General features: G+C 48.6%; 1 protein-coding gene and 1 long non-coding RNA gene across 2 annotated transcripts in view; one reads left to right on the top strand and one right to left on the bottom strand.

The window, feature by feature from the left end:
- Window positions 1-16192: 16192 nt before the first annotated feature.
- LOC119087399 lies at window positions 16193-18113 on the bottom strand. The gene is made up of 3 exons (XR_005090828.1): window positions 17244-18113; window positions 16584-16680; window positions 16193-16259 (listed from the first exon to the last, which is right to left on the bottom strand). It is a non-coding gene; the product is annotated as an uncharacterized LOC119087399 (long non-coding RNA).
- A 1679-nt stretch (window positions 18114-19792) lies between these two features.
- Window positions 19793-23467, top strand: part of Col15a1 (collagen type XV alpha 1 chain) — a 110692-nt gene continuing 107017 nt past the window's right edge. The window contains 2 exon segments of the mRNA XM_028882775.2: window positions 19793-19920; window positions 20003-20094. Of these exon segments, the coding sequence (XP_028738608.1) occupies window positions 19910-19920; window positions 20003-20094 (103 nt within the window). The 5' untranslated portion in view covers window positions 19793-19909.

Here is a 23467-nt window from a genome sequence, read left to right on the forward strand (position 1 = left end):
AGCTCATGTTTTGAGAACTTGGTCCCCAGCTGGTGGAGTTATTTTGAAGGCAACGGAACCTTCAGGAGGTGGGCCTGCCTGGTTGCATTTGGTGGTTACACAGCTCTGCTCTCTGCAGAGCAACAGCCCACACCATTTGCTCCCGTGCCTTGGGGCCACCACTGCTCTTGAGGCCCCTCCTGCCATGGTGGCCCGAATCTCTCTGGAACCAAGAGCCATTAGAAACCTTTCCCCTCTGAAGTTGCTTCTGCTGAGAGTTTTGTCACACGGAAGGAAACGTAACCAAATTAAGTCTCAGGAGAGCCGATGCCATGGAGAGCCGATGCCATGGACAAGAACAGTAACCAAACATGCCTCAGGAGAGCTGGTACCGTTATCAGCCCACTTTTATAACAGGAAGTGAGACCTGGAGAGTTCTGAGTAACGGGTTTCAAGTAGCAGAAGCAGGCTGTCAGATCTCAGTGGCCTGGCACCAGCAGGGAAGCTAGCAGCCTGGGTGCATCGGAGCCACTGAAGGGCTGATCAAACACATTGCTGGGCACATCCCAGAGTTTCTGAATCAATTGGCTGATGACGGGATCCCAGCTCCCAGATAACTAGGCTACTGCTGAACCAAGGACGACACTTTGAGAAGCCCTGCCCTCTCCCTCTCACTAGTGGTCTGACTCAGGCGCTCTGAGGCCCATTTATCCAGGTTGTCTGGACACCCCAGTGCACTGGATGCTTCCCTAGGCCCTGTGGTCACAGGTGATGCCGGAGGAAAAGGTGGGGCGTGGAGGGGGAGGCTGAGCAGCTCTTTTTCCTTCCACTTGTCTGGGACTTGGAGAAGACATTCACAGCATCCCTCCTTAGACGCATCAGTCATGTGTCCCTGGGCTTCTCAGGCTCCCAGAGCTCAGGAAACCGTCTATGGATGGAAAGATAAGGCGCAGCTTTTGAAAACAGAGAGCACAAGCCAAGGATATATAAGCTTAATTAAATAATTAATTTTATGTTTTTGGAACAAAATTAGAAGATGACTTCCAGAAGAACAGAAGCCTTTCAGGAAGCAGGAATCCAGCCAAACAGAGTAATCACAGGCAAAGGAGAGTGGGAATGAAAGGCAAATAGTTACCCATCTTCTCTGAGTTGTCTTTGTGATGGTTGATCTTAGGTTTGGAATCACCTAGGAGACATACTTCCTGGGAGGGAAGAGCTACCCTGAACCTGAGAAGCTCCATCCAGGCCTGTGTCTCAGACTGGATGTAAAGGAGGAAGGACAAAGTGAGCTTAGCATTCGTCTCTCTGTGGGCGCAATGTGACCAGTCACCTCATATTTCCATCATCTCCTGCCACCATGATGGACTCTGTACCCTCAAACTGTGAGCCAAATAACCCCCCTCTTTTCTTGCTTCTGTTGTCATGGAAAAAAGTAACGAATTCAACATGTGTTGAAAAGTCTGTGCTTTCTCCACTAAACTCCTTGTACATCTTCATCGAAAGTCCATCATGCAAATCTAGAATCCAGTGTTGAGAAAGAACGCATAGGGGGACTCCTACTTCACAGCCACAGGCAGGAGAATCTTCTACACCAAACCCTCAAAGGCCCTTGACTCCAAAGCTCTACCCAGTCAAAGCTGCTAAGATGGATGAAAATTCAGATTCCTCCACAACAGGAAACAGTAGCAGCTATTTGTGGAGCGCTTCTGAAATACCACGGACTGGTCGGGTCTTCAGTAAGGTGAGCAAGCACCTCCTGATGTGAAGTTTGGAGGGACACTCACTCCAAGACCCTGTGTACCTCCCTGGCCTTACCTTCTTCCCAGCTCTAGGAAGAGTGGGGCTAAAGACTCTCCTTGAATTCACGCCCTTCATCCTCAAACAGCCCTGGAGAAGTAGGGGCTGTGTCCACCCATTGCATTGTGAGCAAACTGAGGTACATGGTGGAAAGTGACCCGATCAAGTAGTGAATGGTATTGCTGGCATTTCGAAGCAACCTCTGTTCATGCCTGGATTGTCTGTGTTCCTCTCTCATCCCCGTGTCAAATACCCAAGAGAATCGATTTAAAAGGGGGTAGTTTATTCTGCCCAGTTTCTGAGGTTTGAGTCGACCATGACAGGGAGAGTCAAGCACATCACCTTAGGCAGAGAGAGAGAGAGAGAGAGAGAGAGAGAGAGAGAGAGAGAGAGAGAGAGAGAGAGAGAATGTATAAGATGCAATTTTTTCCTGTCTCCCAATTTTGTCCCCCACCCGTTAGAAGGTGCTGGCTATATTTAGGGTTGGTCTTCTCCTCTTAGGACGCCCTCCCTGGAAAAGCTCTCAGACACACCCAGAAGTGTGCTGTCCCAGGCTGCTGTCAGTCCAACCAAGCTGACAGTCAGACTGAACCATCACTCCCTGTGCCCTGGTCGGAATCACCTGGAAGGCTGAGCCCCCACCTCTGAGCTTCAGTAGGCAGGAGAATCTGTGCTTCTCACAGTTCCCAGAGTCCTGGTGATGCTGGTCCAGGGAACACGCTGTGAGAACACCCATCCTCCAGACTCCTACTTACCCACTGGCCACGTGAAGATTCTAAGAGCACAAGAAAAAAAAAAATCCTAGAAGGCGAGCCAGATCCCTCTGGCTTGTGAATGGAATGAGAGCATCCGTTTCCCAGGGTTGGATAGAGTAGTCACAGTGTCACCCGGAATCCTCACCCAGAATCATCCAGCAGCTGCAGTTTGAATTAGGGATGGATTGACCAGCAGTGGGAACCTTTGCAAGGACTTAACTCATCTAGAAAGAATGCTTGACGTTTATTCTGAAAGATGCCTGTCTCTTGATCCTTGTAGCTCAAAATGATACCTCCTCTCCAAGTATATTTCAATGTGTTTTCAGTGGTCTCTAATTTGTTCTGAGATGTCTGTCAGAGGGGCATGATGCATGAAATTCTGAAAGCTTTCCAATATTTCATTGCAAGAAATGAAGTGAAGCCTGGCTTGGGGAAATGTGACTTTGGTGTTTGAGGGGTTGAATTTTCTTTAACCTTCCAAATCTCTGTTTCTAAGTATTCCCCCCACCAAGTGTCACCAGAGAAAAGCTGGTTTTTATTCATTTACTTGCTCTTTTCTGGGATTATCAACATTCACGGCAGGGATTCCTCGCCCTGCTAGGATTTGGGGGCACTTGGGCTTACAGTCCCTGTATGCAGACTTTTGCCTCCAGTCCAGAGCAAGCCCAGCAGAGTCACTGGGGGTAGGGACAGGCTTGCTGGAACTTGAGTGCCAGGTGGGGCGGTCCACCGCTACTTTCAAGACCAAGTTCTTGGTGAATTCCACTGCCTTCACTGGTCTTTGTGCTGGTTTTTATTCATTCACTTGTTCTTTTCTGGGATTATCAAAGTCCATGGCAGGGATTCCTCACCCTGCTAGGATCTGGGGGCGCTTGAGCAAGCAACCAAGGGGCTGCATAGTTCCTCCTGGAGTGAGCCCTGTGAACACAACCGCTCTTGGACTCAGGTTTGAATGAGAAGGGACATTCTGTTTGTCAGAGGTCTTCCTGGGGCCAGCAGCTTTCATGGGCATTGTTGTCCTAGGAGATGGCATTGGCTTTGTAGAGAAGTCAACAGAGAGGCAAGGTGACTTGCCCACGGCATCAGCTGGAATTTGAAGCCAGGCATGTCTCCCTGTCTGTGTTTGGGAATTATAATACTTGCTGCCTCCAGGCACAGGGAATCCTTTCCTCCTCAAGGGAACCTGTTCTGACAACCATAACCTCCTCCGACTGCCCCTCCATCCCTCCCACAACCAGCTTCAGCCTCCAGCCCTGGATTCTTACACTGAGTTCTTCACAGCGGCTCTCTCAAGTAGTCTGGGTGGACAAATGCTTTGTGCTCCCATCCAGCTCTGACCAGTTTTTAGACTTGCACTTCCTGGCACTGCCTTATCTCCTAAGAAAGACATGTCCTGGTGATGGAGAGAGTTTTTAAAATCACTTGCTTAGAGCAGAAACGGAGCCATCGCCCTTTTATGGCCTTTGGGGGCCACTGTCCCTGGCATCTCCTGGGCCTGGACTGTGCTGTGCTCTCTGGTCCTTGCTGTTCCTGACACATCTGGATAGGAGAAGGGAAGTGGAGGGGCATCTGCTGCAGGTCGTCAAATCCCTGTCACAAATCGAACATCAGGAGTGGTCACCAGAAAGAGTGTTTACAAAGAAGCCAGCAGTTCTGGGCAGGAAATGGAACCCTTGGCTCTGCCGCAAGCTGGAGATGGGGTGGGTATGGGCTTTTCTGGCAGGTGGCTGCCTTGAACCTTTGACAAAGATGGGGTAGCCTGGGTCCTAGAGCAGAGGCCAGTCTCTGGGGCTTCCCACATGTCAGGTTCGACCACTCACCCCAAAGAAAGCAAACAGAAGCTGTGAAAGGATGGGAAAGGGACGTCATCAAAGCGGCCGTCTGGAAAGACCGGCACTGAGTGAGCATCTCGGCTGTCTGGGAGTTGACGCAAGCAAGCGCTAGGCTTACTAGAGGGAGGGTGGGACAGGATGAGAGGGCTGCAGACTTCAGCAGTATGGGTCCAGCTGTGATCTGGGTCATCTTTATCTCCGTTCTGGTCTTAAGCCGATCCAGGCAAAAGTCCAGAGTGCTGGAGGGAGAGGTGCATTTCCGTAAGATTATTGCTTGTGTTGGGGGCGGGGCATGTCCTCTAGGACCTCACCAGGGCGGGATAGGTCTGGGAGGCTCTGCTACTCCTGGGAAGAGTAGTGACTGCAAAGTTAGGGATTTGATGACTAAGAGGTGGTCAGGTGGCTTTTAAGGGTCCTTAACCAGACATTGTAAAAGCAATCAAGGTAACCCCCAGAGGGAATACCCAGAGCCCCATCTCCCAAGTGATTCCAGAATCTTTTAAGTTGACAAAGAACACTTACCATCACACATAGATGCCTAGTGAGGGAGACTGGGACCCAAGTGGATGAGTAATTTCTTTGTCGTGATCATATTGAGAGGACTTCTCAAAATGATATATCACCAAATGTGGCAGCTCATGTCTGTAATCCCAGAATTTGGGAGGCTGAGGGAGGAGAATCCTGAATGAGGCCATCCCCCTCAGGCTATAATATTGACACTCTGTAAATATATAAATAGACAAATAAGTAAACAGATGCTCTACCATGTAGATGAATTGCTAAATGGTCTTATTAATAAAAACTTGAGCTGGGTGGTGGGTGGCGGCAGCGGTGGCGGCACACGCCTTTAATCCCAGCACTTGGGTGGCAGAGGCAGGTAGATCTCTGTGAGTTCGAGGCCAGCCTGGTCTACAAAGCGAGTTCCAGAAAAGGTGCAAAGCTGCACAGAGAAACCCTGTCTTGAAAAGCCTAAATAAATAACCAAACAAATAAATAAATAAATAAATAAATAAATAAATAAATAAATAACTTGGAGCCAGAAATTGGGGTTAAAGCCTGAGAGAGATCAGAGGAATAGGAAAATCCACAGCTGACCTCACCCCACCAACTCTGCAGTTTCCAAAGCAATCTACTTCCTGTCTTCCCACACCTATATGCCTTTTCTGTTCTGTTCTCTCATTTGCTCTCTCAGCCCAGCTACACCACTTCCTCTTCCTGCCCAACTCTGTCACTTCCTGTCTGTCTGTACAGACCTCCAGACCTCTATGGTTAGTGCTGGCATTAAAGGCGTGTGTCACCATTCCTGGCTCTGTTCCCAGTGTGGCCTTGAACTCACAAAGATCCTCCCAAGTGATAGTACTAAAGGCGTGTGCTACTATTGCCTGACTTCTATGTTAATACAGTGGCTGGCTTTTTCCTCTGATCCTCAGGTAAATTTTATTGGGAGACACAGTATATTGTAGGACAAAATACATCACCACACTACCAGTTTGCCGCACCAACAACATGCATATGAACTCCACCTTCGTGCTCTTGTCTGCAATGGGTCTTCTGTCCACACCCCTCCTGTTTACAATCTTTTCCTAACTGAGCGCATGTAAAGTGATTGTGTGGAATGCCCAAGATGATCACCCAAGACTTTGCTACCTCTCTCCTTGAGACCTGGTGGAGTTCTAATCACTTTTGCGTTGAACCTGGGCTGGTTTTAGTGTCCTTGACTAACAGTACAGGGCAGAAGGTCTGAGATATCTGAGCTCAGTAAGCAAGAAGAAGCCTTGAAGCTTCTGCATGTAACTGTTGGGATACTCACTCAGGGGGTGGCAGCCACCAGGAGAGGAATACGGCCACTGTGAGGATGCTCTAACAAAGCCTCAGATTCTCCCAACTCAGTCTCCTTCTGAGTGTCACTGGGTGTCCTCAAATGTTACTAAGAGCAAGAGAACCACCCAGTTGAGCACTGCTGACCCTGACCCTTGAAACCATGGCCTATATCAAATGCATCCCAATACTCTGAGATTTTAGTGTGCTTTTGTTAGTGCAGTGGCAGATAACCAGGACAGATACCTTTACTTCCCTTCTGTTAAAAAATACACTGATTGATTGATGATTGATTGATTGATTGAGGCACATGTGGAGGTCAGAGGAAAATTGATAAGAATCAGTTTCCTCCTTCTACCTTGTGGGTCCTGGGTATTGAAGTCAAGTCATCAGACTTGGCCACAAGTGCCTTTGCCTTCTGAGCCAACGTTTCCAGCTCTTGTGTGAAGTGGCCTCGGTTAGTCCTGGGGGAGGACGTTGGCTCTGTCATACTTGGAGGACCCTGTACCTCTGCCTCCCACCCTCACCACCGGACCTATAGCGCCTATGGAGGAAATTTCTACTCCAAAGCTTCCATCCAATTCTCTCCTGTCTTCAAATTTCCCAGATGAGAACTGGACTCTTTTCCTAAATTCAGTATCCACAACCAACTGATGCAGCACAGAGAGCTCTGTGGATGAAATAGAAACTCTGAAACACTCAGCATCAGTCCAGAGCTCCTTAACAAGAAGGTCCTTGTATGTGTGTCCATAGCAACCAAACAACACAGAAATAAGAAATTGGTTAAACACAGGATGGTTTCTGCAGTAATGGAATCTGGTGTTTTTGTGCCTAGAACAAAACTACATTAAAAACAAATATTTTCTTTTTTTGTATACATTTGTATTTATCTCATTAAAAATTAGGTGCATTCTAAAGACAATTAATGATGGAACAGGCATCTTTTCCTTCCAACTTCTAATCTTTTTGTTGATATTTCTTCCCGGCTAACTCACTAATAACATCTATTGATTTTTCTTAGAGAGATTTTAACTGTTTTGAAGGTAGAGATAAAATAACAAAAGAGAAAATTGAAAATAAGGTACAAATCCATAGGCCTACCATTTTGACATAGTGACAACTACATTTTTACATTTCCTTATTGCTTTTAAAACTTGTGCACATTTGAATGTTTTTCTAGGTGTTTCCACCTAATATTTTATCATAAGCATTTTCTATGACCCTTCATAAATTTTATACCCCTCATTTTTAATGGCTATAGAATATTTCTTCAGGGTTTAGACTTAACTACCCTCCTTCCCCGTCATTGAATATTTGGGTTGATTCCAGTTTTGGGCTGAGTAGTTCTTTGATGGATATTTTTCTGCACATGGCTTTTGCCATATTTCAGGGTATTTTCCTAGGCTACCTTCCCAGAAGTGGATTACTGAGTCAAAGCCTATGAAGATTTTTATGGCTTCAAAGTATCTTTTGAAGAAGGTAGGTGTTCCATTTCATGAGGTCCCCAAACATGAGAGAGGAAATTTGGCTTACAGAAAAAAAAAGAAAAATCCCTTGTCACACGTGCGTGATAGCATTTTGGCAAAAGGCTGCTCTGATAATTTTCTGAGTAATTAAAACCTGCTTTTTCCATGACACAAATATAAAAAGTTATGTCTTATTTGTTTCTGGGGACAGACAATCTTTTCTGAGACACTTTGTGCTTCTGAGTTTTTTTTTTAGCGTTTAAGAAGCCTTGTTCTTTCCTAGGTACTCACAGACCACAGGCAGCTTTGGACATGGGGGCCTCAGGGGCAAACCCTAATCCAGCCACAAGACGTCATGTCCATCATGGCCCTTGTGAGCTTCTTGGGACTACCACGCTGGTAAAAAAAAAAAAAAAAAAAAAAAAAAAAAAAAAAAAAAAAAAAAAAAAAACTCTCAAGTTGTCTTTTCTTGTGCTGTGTGGACAGAGAGGTAGACTTAAATTGTTCATTTTTTATTTAATTTCCCAATGCTGGGGCTCAAACTCGGGGTCTTACGCTAGACAATCAGTTCTGTTACTCTTCAGAGAAGGACAGTGAAATGGAATGGACAAAACGTGAGTGGGAAGCCGGAAGACAGTGCCCCTTCCCCATCAACTGATTTGGGGGAAGTTAGTGCCATCATCCTCCTCGTCTCTGAAATGAGGATGAGGGCACAGCCCTGGCCTCGGCGGCTCTGCTGATCCTTTGAGCCTAGAGCTGAGGACGCCATTTTCACCTTACCCAAGTGAGCCAGCACCAGCTCATTTCCATTCTAAGAACAGAGATCGTCCCAGAACCAAGGCCTTCTTTTTATTAGCATGTTGGTGAAGGAAAGATATGAAGTAGGGACACTTGGCTAGGGCAGGGTTCCCCAGGCCAGGGGTGAGAGTGAGGGCGGGGCTGGAGTGTGTGAGCACCTGGCTACAGAGACAGTGGCATCGGGGATAGGCAGTGTTTTAGAACGGGCTACTTGTGCAGGAACCCAGAGTCACAAGGTGAGGGAGCAGGATACTGTGAGCCAGGATCGGGTAAGTGTCCAGGGTGAGGGGCTGGGCTCTATTTTCTGAAGGTGGCATCTTTCAAACCACTTAGGAGTGACGTGTGGGTAGAATGGTTGTTGAGAACATTGTTACAGAAACAGCGGAAGAAGGGATGAGGTAATTTGTGACAGAGGTCTTAACGGCAGCAGACAGAGCGTTGGTGGTGAAGGCTGGGGAGATCTTAGGCACAGAGAGAACGGGCAGAGATCTCCACCCGCTGTGTCCAGGCTCTTGTCTCTGTTGGGGGGAAAATTCAGAGAAGAGACAAAGTAAGGAATTGGGAGCAAGTTTACCTCAGAGCAGGTCCATACTCTCAGGGTGGCAGGGAGCAGGGAATGTAATGAAGGGGTGGGGTGGGGCTGGTTATTCATGTGTTCAGATGGGGAAAGGTGGGAAATCCCAGGAGTGAGAGGGGATTTTCCCAGAGAGAGTTTTCTGTCTTTCTTGGATGTGTCATGGTGTCAGAGACACTAAGGGAGCACACGGTTTGTAAGGTTGATAACATGGAGACACCATTATAATGAAGCAAAGGGAAGTTAGTGGGTCTCCCTGTTGACCACACTGGTCCCGGATGGTTTGTTTATTTATTCATTTATGTTTTAAACGTGGTGTGTGTGTGTGTGTGTGTGTGTGTGTGTGTGTGTGTGTGTATGAGTATGTACATGTATACATGCACATGAGTGTAGGTGCCCATGGAGCCAGAAGAGGGCATCAGTTCCCTTGGAGCTGGGGCTCCAGGTGGTTGTGAGCTGCCGGATGTGGATGCCAAACTCCTGTCCTCTGCAAGAGCAGGAGCATGCTCCTAAGCACCAAGCCATCTTTCCAGCCTGAAGCCCTGTGGTTTTTAAAAGTCAAGCATGAGAGCAGAAGAGTGATTCTCATCTTAAGAATTGCCCAACATTCCTATCCAATGGCTGATTAAAGATTTTGAAATCATCACATGGGTCATTGCCTATTTGTGGATCATGGAAACAATTTAAGTAGGGGGTGTGATCAGCTGATTTTTCCACTTTAATAAAATGGAACAGAATAAAGTAGGAGATATCTGAGGGTGTCATATGTAGTAAGAAGTGTTGCTGAATTGTATGTGTGGATGGAATTGTTAGCCTGAGGGTCTCGATCAATACAGATTGACAGCTACAATTTGCTGGCATCTCTCAGTGGGTACCACTGACACTGTTTTGCTGGAATATTTCATGTTGGGTAGACAACTTCTCACATTGCACCACTGGCCTGCCAAGTACCCATAGCATCCCCTTTTGTTGTGATAAAAGAGATTCCCATTAGCACACCCCTTCCCCAATTTCTGAATGTCTCCAGAGCACTACTGAGCAACTGCAAACCTTTGAACCTGCAAGGATGAAAGAAGAGGAAGCTACAGTTTACTGCTAACCCTGGGGACCACTCCCCCTCCCCAGTGGTACCCAGAGGAGCCAGGTTCCAATGGCCAGGGACAAGAGGCAGTGTAGACAAAGTGTGGACAGAGAGCTGGAATAACCACTGTCCACTCTCAAAAGCAAGGAGAGGCTGTGCCATTTATAAAATACCCATCACTTTGGTCCCAGGTACTGTTTGCCTCTCTGGCTTAGTTCAAGGACACATTACCAAACCTTATACTTGACACAAAAATAGTAGTCCCATCTAGCACGTTCATATTTATCATGTCTTTTGTATAGTATTTAACGAGGGATGGCCATGGTCTGTGCATTGATGGGGGAGCCAGGTAGAACAGAGGCCAGGCCACCTGAAGGCATGGGTTTCTGTTGGCATCCTGTTGCACGGGCTCCTGTCCATCGACAGCAGGAGATTCCTTAGCCATCCTGGTTCCCTAATTTAAGTAGACCTGTGCAGCGGAGCCTCTGATTGGCTGGGGATCAGGTAGGAGGTCTCTTTTAGTCCCAGCTAGCTTTCTTGGATCCTAAAAGCCTTAATTCAACAGAATGCATTTCTCCTTGCTCTTCCCAAGGTGGGGCAGGTGATGAACTCCATCTAGGAGAGGTATCATCAGTGTGTCTGGACTAGAAACAGCAAATGCACCATTGCAGGGACAGTTTTTGAAGCATAGATGTATTCTGATGCAAGAGATTCTAGGACAGGGTTCAGCCACCAGGTGCCACAGGATAACTGGTGGTGACAGCACACGAAGGCTCAGGAGATGCTTAAATCTCCAGCTCCTGAGCCCAGCATAAAGCTCCCGTTCTGACTGCACATAGACTGGGAATCTGGGCTTTTTACCTTCTTTCCACAACGTGGTCCTGAGGCAGGAGGGGCACAGGTTAGAAAACGCTCTTTGGTAGAGCAGAACCCTCTCGGGTTGTGGGAGCATGTAGAACCCGAGGACATCTTAAAAGCACAGAACATGCATTCGTAGTTCTTCTGATTTGCAATGGCCTTGACTCCATGTGTAAGAGAACTGGGAAGCTGCCCCAGAGGCAGAGAGAAGGGCAATGAGGAGGACTCAGGACTTCAGGCTCTGGTTTTGTCCTAATTAACTGTGATGCTGGGCAAGCCCTTCCTCCCTCTGGATGCAAGTGGAGCTTGCCTTGAAGTGTTCTGCTAGAGTTGCTAATCTGTGACTCTGAGCCCAGCCCTATTATTTGGATTGGATAGATCATTAAGTGATATGGCTAAAACAGTAAAATACTTACTGAAGTGTTAAACACACTATGTGTTTGAGTCACTTAATTCAATGCCCCAGGTACTTTTTATTATTATGACTATTTTTTCATTCATGAAATTTGAAGAGCAGAGAGGTTAAGTCACTTTCCTGAGGTCACACAGCCTGTAATGGACAATGTCTGGATTTAAAAGCCCAGTAGTCTAATTTTAGATACTCTATATTTCTCATATAATATAGACTGTAAATGATAGCTACTTCCCTCCATTCCATGGTTTGGGAAGCCCAAAGTCATCTTCAACATTTAGATGGCTAGCATTCTTGTGTTTACCTCTGATGCTGGCCTCCTGTGTCTGGTAAACAGATTTAGAAACGGTCCCTGAGAGGACAGTCTTTTTGCTTCAGTGGTAGCTCATCACAGCATTCAGTGTGTGCAGACTTTGTCCTGTTTCTATGACCAAGATACAGAATCCATCCCTGTCAATGCCACAAGACTCCACGGCCCTAACATGTCTAAGCATTTGGTAGACTGAGCAAAGTCCCAAGGCTGTTGATTCTGGAAGAATTCTTTGGAATGGGAAGAAAAAGAAAAGAAGCATTTGGTACAAATAGGATTGTCTTCTCGGGGGCTCCTCCAGGAGAGGAAGGGGAAAATACTTATTCACCCATTGTTTCTACTTGCCATTGTTCAAAGTCAGCCCCATATTATTTCCTGTGTCTTTGCAAGGGGCTCATGTGTGCACCGTTAAATAAGCTCCACAGCGTCTCATGTTTGGGCTCCATGAAGTCCTAGAGCAGGGGGAGAAGTGGGCGTGGTGACTGAGAGTCAGGGCACTGCCAGGTTGTGCCATGGCAGATGCTGAGATGACCTCACTAGCCACGGCTGTACTGTGGCAGGAGCAAATGGCCACCTGGAGGCAAGTAATGGTAAGAGAGGGTGTTCAGTGAGGCCCGAGTGGTCAGAGCGGTGCCCTGGGCTGTGCACTCTGCCCCGTGAGCTGCACAGAGCTGTTCCCAGACAGCAACTGACTCCCACTCCTGAAGAAGTCCCGGCTCTCTGTGGTTCTGATTTCCACAGTTTCAGGTACCTGAAGTTAACTGTGGCCCAGAAATGCAAATGAACAATTCTTACATTTCCATTGCACGCTACCCTGCACACACCATCTAGCTCACTTCCTCTCAAAATGAGGAATTGCATCATTCCACATCACCATGAGAGTAAGATGGAATCTAGTATGGCTTATCAAAATCATATATATGTAAAAAAAAAAAAAATTACGGTGCTTGTAGTGTTCAGAATCATCTACAATTTCAGGCATCCACCGGGGGTCTTGGAATGTTCCCTAGGGATAAGAGGGCCTGCTGTACATAGGGCCTTCAACTTTATGGGAACACAATGTTCACGTATTTTAAGAGAAGGGATAAAAGACTGGTAGGCAGGGTCCCTTGTGAGATCACAGCCAACTGAAATCTCTGAAAGTCGAGACAGTAAAGGAAACTCCACCCCCAGCTGAGCCCTTTGTCTCCTCCTCCACCCATTCTTTGTTCTCAGCCCACACTTCAGATGCTCTGGCTGGCTTGCCTGGTGAGATGGTCCAGACTTCTTCATCCTTTTGAAGTCTGGTCTCACGCTTGCTTTAACCGCTCTTGGACCTCATAGCCTTCATCCTGGGAATCCAAAAGCACCAGACGCACTCTAGGTTGTTTTCTGTCTCTCTGTGTCCTTCCATCTGTACAAAGTATCCGCTAGGCTGGCTCCTAGGTGCCCATCAAGGCTCACTGTCCTCATTTATAGCTACTCCCCTCCCCTTCCCTCTCCTCTCTTTTCTTTTTCTTTTTTCTTTTTTTTTTTTCTTTTTTCTTTTTTCTTTTTGCCTGTTTGCCTACTGTCATGAGGAACTCTGCGATGGCCCAGTTGTGAGCACACCTTCAAGTTTCATGGAATTATCATTCCATTAGAAAAGCTTTCAGGTTGGACACCACTACCCTGACCAATGATAGCCCAGGGCTTCAGTGCTTCTCTGGACGAGGAAAAAAGGCTTAATCCCAACATTATCCCTTGATTTCCAGACCCAAGTATATTTGGCCCTCATATATGTGGGTTGTCAAAACCAAACATTCTGACTGTACTGAGTGCATGCAGACTTTCCTTGCCATTATTTCATGAACAATGTCATATAATAGCTGTGCACATTTGGTTAGTTGTAAGTGTAAGTAATCTAGGGACTATTTAAGATATATGGGAATCTGGGGTGTTCAGGTCCAGTTAATACATCCACAACACAACTCCTGTACCCAAGACTCAGGAACATCATAGAAGATGGAGCAGAAAGATTGTAGAGTCAGAGGACCAGAAAATCTGCTGTGCCTTCTAGAGATGACAGAGGTTTGGGTTATATGGCTGCCTAAGTAAGGCCTGAATGAGGACAACACAAACAACATGCTAACATGGGAGAAAGAAGTCTCATGGGGCCCCAGACCTAGACAAAGAACTTCGGCAACTAAGGGATGCTGAGAGCGGAAATAGTCTCCCACAGTGGGGAGCCTCCTAGTTGGTTATCCAATACTAAGTGATCAGTCCTGAAATCACATACATGCAAGCAGTATTTATATATATGCATATAAATATGTGTGTGTGTGTGTGTGTGAGTGTGAGTGAGAGAAGAGAGAGAGAGAGAACAGATGTGTGTGTATGTGTAGTGACAACAAAGGCCATGAATTTGAGAGAGAGTAAGGAGGGCTCAGAGGAGGAGTTGGAGGAAGGAAAGGGAATGGAGGAAAATGAGATAACTATATTTAAAATTTTTAAATACACAAATAAAATGTATTGGAGGGTGTGCATGGATATGCAGTTATTACTCCATTTTTTTTTATGAGAAACTTGGGCATTTTGGGGTTGGGTGTCATCTGTGGATACTGAGGGACATCTGTATCCTAGATTCTGGAGACACAGTCCAGTATGCTGGCCAGTCAGTGACTACGTCTGTCACATTCTGCAGGTGAGTACCACGACTGCTCGCCAGGCTGTCCCTAAGCCGGTGTCCTCGCTGAGCCTTTAACAGGCTTTCCTACCACATCAATAACCAGCTGTGTTCTGATGCTGCAGCACACGCTCACGCTGAGGGGTTCCTCGAATGGCCGTTCATCCTCGGTCACCCTTCTTCTGCCACAAAGTGGGTCTTTTCATTTGAACAACACCCTGTGGGCACAAGATGGACGAGGCAAGCATTGTGTGTTTGGGGACAGGGCAGAGATGGCAAAGGCACTCAGTCAGGGAAGGCAACCAGTGCCAGCTATTTCGGGGCTGGCGAGGAAGACTGCTCAGTCTGTCTGTTGCCAGATTGGTGGCTGGAGGGTGTATGGAGACCTCAGTGTGGGCGTTTGCAGCTGGTGGCTTGGATGGTCAGCATGGTCAGTGGCTAGATCTGCTTTAGAGGGGAAGAGTCCATGCTGTTGGGCAAGAAGGAAGACTGACTGACCTCCACAGGAGGCTGGTTGCAGAGTCTTCTCTGCAGTGGATAGTCTCTAGGGAGCAGGGTGAGACACATGAGCTTTGGGCTTATGTGGACCAGTCCACATTCCACTTCCCCATGTTTCCTTGTGTGTGGTGGTGGTGGGTCAGGGGCTGGTGGTGTCTGCATATGTGCCTGCCTCTGCGGAGAGCAGAGGTCAACTTTGGGCATCTTTCTATCACTATCTCTATCACCCTCCACCTTATTTTTTTCAGAGAGAGAAGGTCTCTCTCTGCACATTGACCTTGCCATTTGCCATTTCATGTAGTCTGGCTGACCAGCAAGCCCCCCAGGACCACCGGTCTCTGTGCTGGGTGCTCAGAGGTGCTCACACCACACTGGTGGTTTCTGAATTCAGGTCCTCAGGCTTGTACATCAGGCTCTTGGGCTGCTAACATCTCTTCGGTCCTCTCTGGGTCTTCCTGTCCTGAATCGGTCAACCTTGTCTTTCAGACTGCTGGCCATCATCCAGGACCTGCACCAGCTTCTCAGGCCTCTCTGCGTCTCTGAGACCACTCCTCCCTCCTTCAGAGACACGGGCCAGCTGCACAACTTAAGGTCTACCTAGAGGGAGGGTTCTCTTCACCTTTGTCCTTCAGGGTCAAGCGTGGTGGGAGATGCAGGACTGTGTGTCTACACCCCATGAGCACTTGCACAGCACCCTGAATTATCCGTGACGCAGCTTGGCTCTCCCCTTTTCTTGATTACCGGTTGCAGGAAATCACCCATGAAGTTAAAGAAGGGGCCTTGATGTAAGGCAGTAAATGACTTGGGGAGTCTGCCCACCTGTTCGCACAGTTTGTGTTTCCTGTACCCTTTGGGCCTAATCTCAAGTACCTCACTGGGTACTTCACGTTTCACATCCATCCTGTACACACTGAGCTTCCGGCAGAAGCTTTCTTTACATTAGAAACCTGACCCCCGAAGGGAAAGTCAAGTGGGTGCTCGGGAGACTTCTCTCCCCACTTGGAGATAGCAAAGCAGAAGCAATCCAGACCCCAGGAAGTACTACGGACATCAGGGGCACCGTCAGAACTTAAAAGGCCAAGGTGTGCTGGGCCCCTGCAAGAGCCAGACTGTGGCCTACGACAGCAGCTTGTCCTGAGCTTGGCCAGATGGTGGCATCCATAGCAGCTGCTGGGATAGATGCGGTGGATTTAACCGAAATAGATCAACACAGCCTTTGGCAGTGAGTGCAGTATGATCTGGCAAGCGGGGTCTCAGGGAAGGTTTCAAAAAGTGTACTTTCACACGGCAAAGATATGAACGTGTTTTACTGTTTTGCCCTACAGCTACATGAACTCTTCAGTATTCCGTATATTCAGTATACCATGTAATGCGTAGGAACACACCTCTGTAATGCTTGTCCCTCCTCTACGTTGGTGACGTCACTCTGACAGGAGCCTGTGAGCAGAAAGTGATAGCTACCTCAGATACTGGGCCAAGGCACGGGGATGTGTGGACGTGTGGGAGATAAACTCCCTTCTCTGGTCCTGGGCTTCTCAGACAACAGCATCTGAGGCAGGTCTCTGGTGCCTCTGCTGTATAGTAAGGGCCACCCTACGGTGCAGGGGTGAAAGAAGAGGCCATGAGGCCAGGAAGGAGGAAGAGCCTTCCATTAGTGGCATTTGCTGTGCCTGACTCGGTGCTGTGAGGCTACATTCCTAAATGCCTTAAGAAGATCCTCAAAATGGGGCTGGAGGTGTAACTCAGGGGAAGGGTGCTTACCTGCTGCGTGCCAGACCCCAGGCGTATTCCCAGGAGAGAAGGGAGGGAGGCAAGAGTGAGAACAAGGTAAAGAAGTTACTTTCTTGGAACACAGCATCTAGAAAAAAGAAAACAGGTTAGCCAGATCCCACTGGATGAAAAACTGGAAGGGAGGATTTAATTCTGTTGGGCTTGTAGACAGAACAGGCTGTAGGGCCAGAGAAAGCGTTCAGGTTACGGGATAAAGGGATGCCGGGGCTGTCCGGAGAATGATGGCCGCCGGGCACATAAATGACAAAGGAGGACACCTGGGCAGGGCCCTGGGTGCGGGCTTAGGAACCCTTGGCACACCTTCCCTCCTGACTTCTCTTGTCCCCTGAACTCTCGGCTTGTCAGATTTTCACATCCATCGTGGGGTGGCTGCCCACAGCAAGTATCCTCAGCCTCCCTTGCACAGAAACAAGCAAGGTCTCACCGGAATACAAGCTCCTCCCGGCAGCCGCTGTGTGCAACGGGCATGGGTTTCTCTTGATTATCCAAGAGGCGGCCCTCTCCTCTGACTATCTTAACAAGTTCACGTCTAGCCCCGGCGAGTGAAGTCCGCTTTTTCTGCTCATTAATCAGATACACAGGACAGGCTTTGGTCTCTCCTGTGAGATACAAAAGACAGACACATCGTACCCAAGTGCTGAAGAAAGTCCCGTTCAGAATGGCGTGCACTGATTCTTGGTAACCTCTTTCCAAACAAGGCCTGGGATGCTTCTCCCAGGTTCCTGTGCCCTTCCAGCTGCAGGAGACAGTCTGAAGAATGCCCTTGGAAGCAGAGCCTTCTGGAACATTTGGCTGGATTATAGGAAAATTGACAGCCTACTCGTTTAGTCAAGTTCTGGAGAATTTGGGACATTAAATCCCTGGTCCCCACATGTCCCAACCTTGCAGATTGGCCTGAACCGTGGTAAACAATTTAGACTAGCTTGAGAATGACATGATGCTTCCTTTTGGCTATTTCTACAACTTCGCATTGAATGGAAGGAAATCACTTAAGCCCTCACAGCACTGTCTGGCAGGAGGTGGAATGCCTTGCTTGGCTTCCTGCTCCATCTGCCCCACACCCACAACTGAGACTGTCCCTCCTATTCAGCTCCTAGGCCTGAGATATCCCCTGTTCCCCCATCAATCTTAGGCCTAACTCCCACCTTCAGGCCAAAATTCAAAATAATAGTCTTCTCGTCTGTGACCATGGTCTGGCTTCTCAGGTGAAATAGACACAAATCAGCACTATGGGCAAGAGTCTATTTCCAGTCACCATGGGAGAGAAGATCTGCAGAGACCTTGGCCTTCAAATTCCAGGGAGCTGGATATTAGGCGCCTACTTAGAATCAACAAATGTGTATGCAGGGCTTCGCTGAGAGAGTTGCAAATGAATCTGCTGCATTATCCATGTGCACTTTGGACCGATAAGTGAAGCACAGGCAAGTCCATCAGTTGAAAGGCAGGTATGCCTTCATCCTGCGGGCAGTACAGAACTGGCGCATGCCAGGCTGGTTGTGTAACGCCTCTTATCTGTGTAATTAAAATTTACCTGTGTATTGAATATATGCTCTTCTCCATCTTCCTTTAAACACAGCCTTCTCTCTCCATAGATCTTTTGTCTGCCTGTTTGGAACAGGTTGGTGAGCTCAAAACCTAGTTCTGCTCTCTCATTAGCAAAGATGGGCTTCAAGTGTGGTACTAAGTGGGACTAGTCTTTGTCTTGATGTTGGGAGAAACAGGAAATGGTGATGAACTGGAGAGTATTGCCTTAACGGATTCAATTCCAATTAAAACTTGATCTGGAGAATGTAGGCTTCATGTCATTGGGTTTACCTGAATTTTAAAATTCTCTCTCTTTCTCTCCTCTCTCTCTTTCTCTCTCTCCCCTCTCTCTCTCCCTTCTCTCTCTTTGTGTGTGCGTATGTGTGTAGGGGTGCCCACAGAGGCTAGAGGAGGGTGTTAAATCCGCAAGAGATACAGTTACAGGCGATTTTGGGCTACTCTGTGTAGGTGCCTGGTCCTCTTCAAGAGCAGCGCATGCTCTTAACCTCTGAGCCATCCCTCCAGCCTCCCCCCACCCCAATCTGGATGGCCAGTTCTCCATGGTTAGTGATTTGTAACAACAGTTGTGTCCATCGCAGAAGGCTCCAATAGGGAAGAGAGAGAGTTCACTTCCATAGACAGTGTGGACGGATGTCAAAGCCACCTAACGTGGGCAGTGTCCTTAGGATGCTCTATTTTCCTCATTAGTTCTACAGAGCCCGTCGGGCTCTGGGGTCGCTTTGGCTCCTTGTGCCTTAGTCCCTTAAGAGTCTATGGTCCTGTCTGTCCTGGTCCTTCCCATCTGAGGATATAATCAGCGCAGTGGCAACAGCAGGGTAAAAAGACATGCTGTGAGCACTGTCCTGCGCTGGCCACTCTGAGAAATCAGTGTAGTTTACGAACATCTAGACACTTCCTGAGAAGGGACGCGTCCTCACCCCTACTTTTCCTGCAGCGCACTAGCAACTGCAAGGATCCCTGGAGATAGTGTGTCCAAGAGCTCAGCTCCCAATTCCTGCCTCTGTGCTGCTTGTCGGCTAAGTGGTCTGTCTTCTCCCCAGCAGGCGGGTGACACACCTGACTCTGTCCTCTGGTCAACGTTGAGACCTTGCCCTTCCTCCTATATATTGGGTCTCCTGCCCTGTGTCGCTCACTGGGTGGATATCTTGGTAAATTGCTCGCCTTCTCTGGACCTCAGTTCCCCCATCACTAACTTGAGAACAGAAGGGAAGAGGTTAGATCCGGTTTCTGAGGGCTGCGCCCCTTGGTCAAGATTTTGGGATTCCAAAATGTACGGGACACACAACACGTGGCCTTCAAAGTCCTAGCTCTGTGCATGACTTCCATCCCCACTGCCACTACTCGGGGGCATGCAAGCGGGATCCTGACTGGTGTGCTGGGTGTGGCGCAGCAGCAGGGAGCGACTTCAGCTGTGTGGCTTTGGGACGCGAGACTCAGTAGCCTGGTCTGTCATGTAAGGAAGCCCCAGCGATCCCAGCCGCCCGGGGTTGTGGGGCGCTGTGTCAGCACTCCGGGCTTTCTTTGCGGGTTACATAAGGCCCTGGAGTGGCGGGAAGAAGGGGGCGTGGGGAGGCTCGGCTGGGACCGGCAGCGAGGTGGGGCACCGCGCGTGGGGGAGCTCAGGGCGCGGCGGAGTCGGGTTTCAGTGCGCGGGTGACTCAGGCGCGGGCGGCAGCCGGGATCCTGCCGTCGCCGCCGGGCGCCGCCTTTGTTCCGCAGGAGAAGCCGAGCTGGGGTCCGGCGGCTGCACCATGGCACCCAGGTAGGACCCGCGCCCCGCGTCCCCGTGCCCCGGCCTCGCCTCCTGGCCTCTTCCTCACCTTCTCTGCCACCGTTTCTTTCAGGAGGACCGCGCAGGGCCAGCGCCCGCGGTGGCTGCTCTCCATCCTCTCCTCTGCGCTGCTCTCCGCTGTCCTGCAGACGCGCGCAGCGACAGGTAAGCCACCGCCGCCGGTTGCGCGCCCGGGCGCCTCGGCGCCTCATTCCTGGACATAAAAGGGAGTGCTTGCTTGGTGCTGCGCGCTGGCTATACTGCCCTGGGTCCTCCCGGGCCCCCCGGTTTCTAGGAGCCAGGGCGATCGCCTCAGTCAGGGCACACAGGGTGTCTGAGCTGGACGCGGCTTCCCAATGAGGGCAGAGGGGCTTTGGCTGCACAGTGACACCACACTGCCAGAAAGGACAGTGTTCCAAAGAGCACCGGGCTTCCGCGCCGAGGTCCTGGCGCGCCCGGCTCAGTCCAGATGTCCACTAGGTCCATTGGAAGCACGGTCACTGGCAGGGACACCTTGGCGCCCTGGTGTCTCCTAATATAACGGAACAGAGTCGCTCGCGCGCTTGGTTCAGCCGAGTTACAAGTGGTCCCCATCCCTGAGGGGCAGAGGCATGTGGGCAAGTGACCTTTCCTTCTGTTCTCTATGCCTCAGTTTTCCCCCACCAGGACTCAGAAATTGATGAGTTAAAGTGGAGTGAGGGTTAAAGTCTGACTGCCTGGGGGGTGAGTCGCGCCTCTGTTGGGTGACCATGGGCAATACTTCTCGCTTCTTCACTTCTTCGTGCCTCAGTTTCCTCATCTGAAAAGGATAAACTAGACCCACTTACTTCCCAGGGATGTTGTAAAGTCTAATGGACAGACGAGAAAAAAACGTTCTTTCCATGCTTCTGGGTACTTAGAAAATAAGAGACGGAAGAAACCTTCCTCTTCGCAGGAACTTGTGTGTTGGAAAGCACAGCAGCGGCAGAGGGCAGGCGCAGGAAGTGCAGGCAGTTCCCAAAGCCAGAACTCAAACCCACTTGGGCAGGTTCCTGTCCGGACTCAGCCTTTGTGCGGTGCACTTAGGAGAACCTGGCTTTTGGAAGAGCAGCCTCTCACCCCTTTAGATTTAGAGACCAGCACATAACCCAGTTGAAGAAGGGAAGGCTTGGAAGCATGTCATGGTCCCCTGATGGAGGCTGGGCTGGAACTGGTGGCCTTGTTTAACTCCTTAGGTACTTGAAGAAGCCTGGTACCACCCGGCTTGTGGTTGTGAGGGACTGAGACACAGATGCAATGATAGCTCTCCCTGCCAGGGAATCCAGCCTGGCATTTCTTGCAGATCAAAGGGCAGTGGGAGCAGAGTTCTGGCTTCTCCCGAGAATGGTCAGTGTGGAAACCTTGCAATTTCCCATATGACACAGAGCTTTGCCAAGTCAGCGGCCTGACAACGTTCAGTGCCCCTGTGGGATCTGAAGAGGGCTCCAGGAGCCCTGAGCTCTACAGATCTTGCATGCAGTTTACAGAGCTAACTCTCATCCAACCCTGCATCAGATGAGGTTTGAACAGGCTCCCATCTCAGTTTTTCTAGGGGCTGGGGACCGAGAACCGTAGTCCTCCTATTCTGAGAATTCCGAATCCAAACCACAGCTTTCTAAGTGTCTGGAGCAGGGTTTGATTCAGGTACCCTCACTCTAGAGACTTTGCTGTCCACCATCAAAGGAGTTCCCCAGAGACTTCTTAAAGTTCCCCAGTCTCCTACTCATGATAGGAGCCCAGTTCCTCTCCAAAGCTCTTGTGGCCTGCTGTGCTGGAGGGTCATCTCCATCATAACAGAGCAGTTTGCCTAAAGCCATCCTGTTGTTCCAAGGTTATCCGTGATAACCTGCAAGTCTATAGGAGAGGCTCTTCCCACGGGGCCACTGCTCAGCTGGCTATTAGGAAAGGAAAAAGAAAGAAGGAAGGAAGGAAGGAAGGAAGGAAGGAAGGAAGAAGAAGGAAGAAAGAAAGAAAGAAAGAAAGAAAGAAAGAAAGAAAGAAAAGAAAGAAAGAAAGAAAGAAAGAAAGAAAGAAAGAAAGAAAGAAAGGCTGTAACTGGATGTGGTGGCACAGATTTGTAATCCCAGCACTTGGAATGCTAAGGCAAGAGGATCATAACTTCAAGGCTGGCATGGGCTCCATAGCTAGACTATATTTCAACCAAGCCCCAAGATTTTGTAGCTTTATAGGAGCCAGCAGAGTTCACCAGCTCCACAGATGCACTGTCACAGATGATACTCAGGCAAAGTTATTTGTCCAAGATCACATGACTTTCATAGGCAGAAGTACAGCTGGAAGAATTTATTTTTATTTATTTATTTGTTTGTTTGTTTTTGTTTTTTGAGACAGGGTTTCTCTGTGTAGCTTTGTGCCTTTCCTGGAACTTGCTTTGGAGACCAGGCTGGCCTCGAACTCAAATAGAACCGCCTGGCTCTGCCTCCCGAGTGCTGGGATTAAAGGCATGCGCCACCACGGCCTGGCTTAAAGATTTATTTATTTATTATGTATACAGTGTTCTGTTTGCATGTATCCCTGCAGGCCAGAAGAGGGAGCCAGATCTCATTACAGATGGTTGTGAGCCACCATATGGGTGCTGGGAATTGAACTCAGGACCTCTGGAAGAACAGCCTGTGTTCTTAACTTCTGAGCCATCTCTCCAGTCCAGCTGGAAAAATTTATACTCTTGACCATGAAGCTAAATGTTTAAAGTGATTTCATGTCCCCAATAGTTAAGTGGCATCTTGAATACTTAATATTAATTATACCACTATCAAGTGAGTCTACTCCTTAAATGTCTACTCCAGTGAAAGAAAACCATATGGCCGCTCAAAAACTTTTATGTGATCATTCATAACAGCACTATACATAATGACAGGAGTATAGAAACAAACGGATTCATCAACTGTTAAATAAATATATCTTGGTATGTCCTTTCAATGGAATACTGTTTGACAATAAAAAGGGAGGACACACAGACCCACATGTGGTGAGTGTAAGTGGCCAGAGAAGAACCTGCACGTTGTCAGAGCCCTGTTAAACAAACTTTCTAAAAAGGGAAAACTAGAGAGATGGAGGACATCTATAATTGCTTAGTGCCAGGGAAAGACGCAGGAGCGACTAAAATGGGCAGGTGGGGACTTGGTATGAACGATCCAAGACTGGACTGTGGTGGTGGCTGTGCTATCCTGTTGATATAGTAACTGATCTAGCTGCCTTCAGCACGAGCTGCACACAGACCTCAACAAAGCTGTTTAGAAAGAGGGAAGAAGCACTTTGCAGGCATCTAGACTCAAGTAGGTGAGACTTCTGGTCTGGTTCCCAGCAAGTCTGGCAGAGAGTCTGCACACGGCTGGCCACTTACAGGCTGCCAACCCCAGAGTGCTGCTGCCCCCGGAAGGCTGTTCTGAGTCCTGGCTGCTTCTCCAGGTCCCCAGCTCTACTGTTTATGCTGTTCCTGGATGTCACCATAGGCAAAGCTCCTCTGATGGGGATGGAACACAGGTGCTAATAATCTGCAGAT

Source organism: Peromyscus leucopus, chromosome 2 (genome assembly GCF_004664715.2).
Source record: "Peromyscus leucopus breed LL Stock chromosome 2, UCI_PerLeu_2.1, whole genome shotgun sequence".
Taxonomy (NCBI): domain Eukaryota; kingdom Metazoa; phylum Chordata; class Mammalia; order Rodentia; family Cricetidae; genus Peromyscus; species Peromyscus leucopus.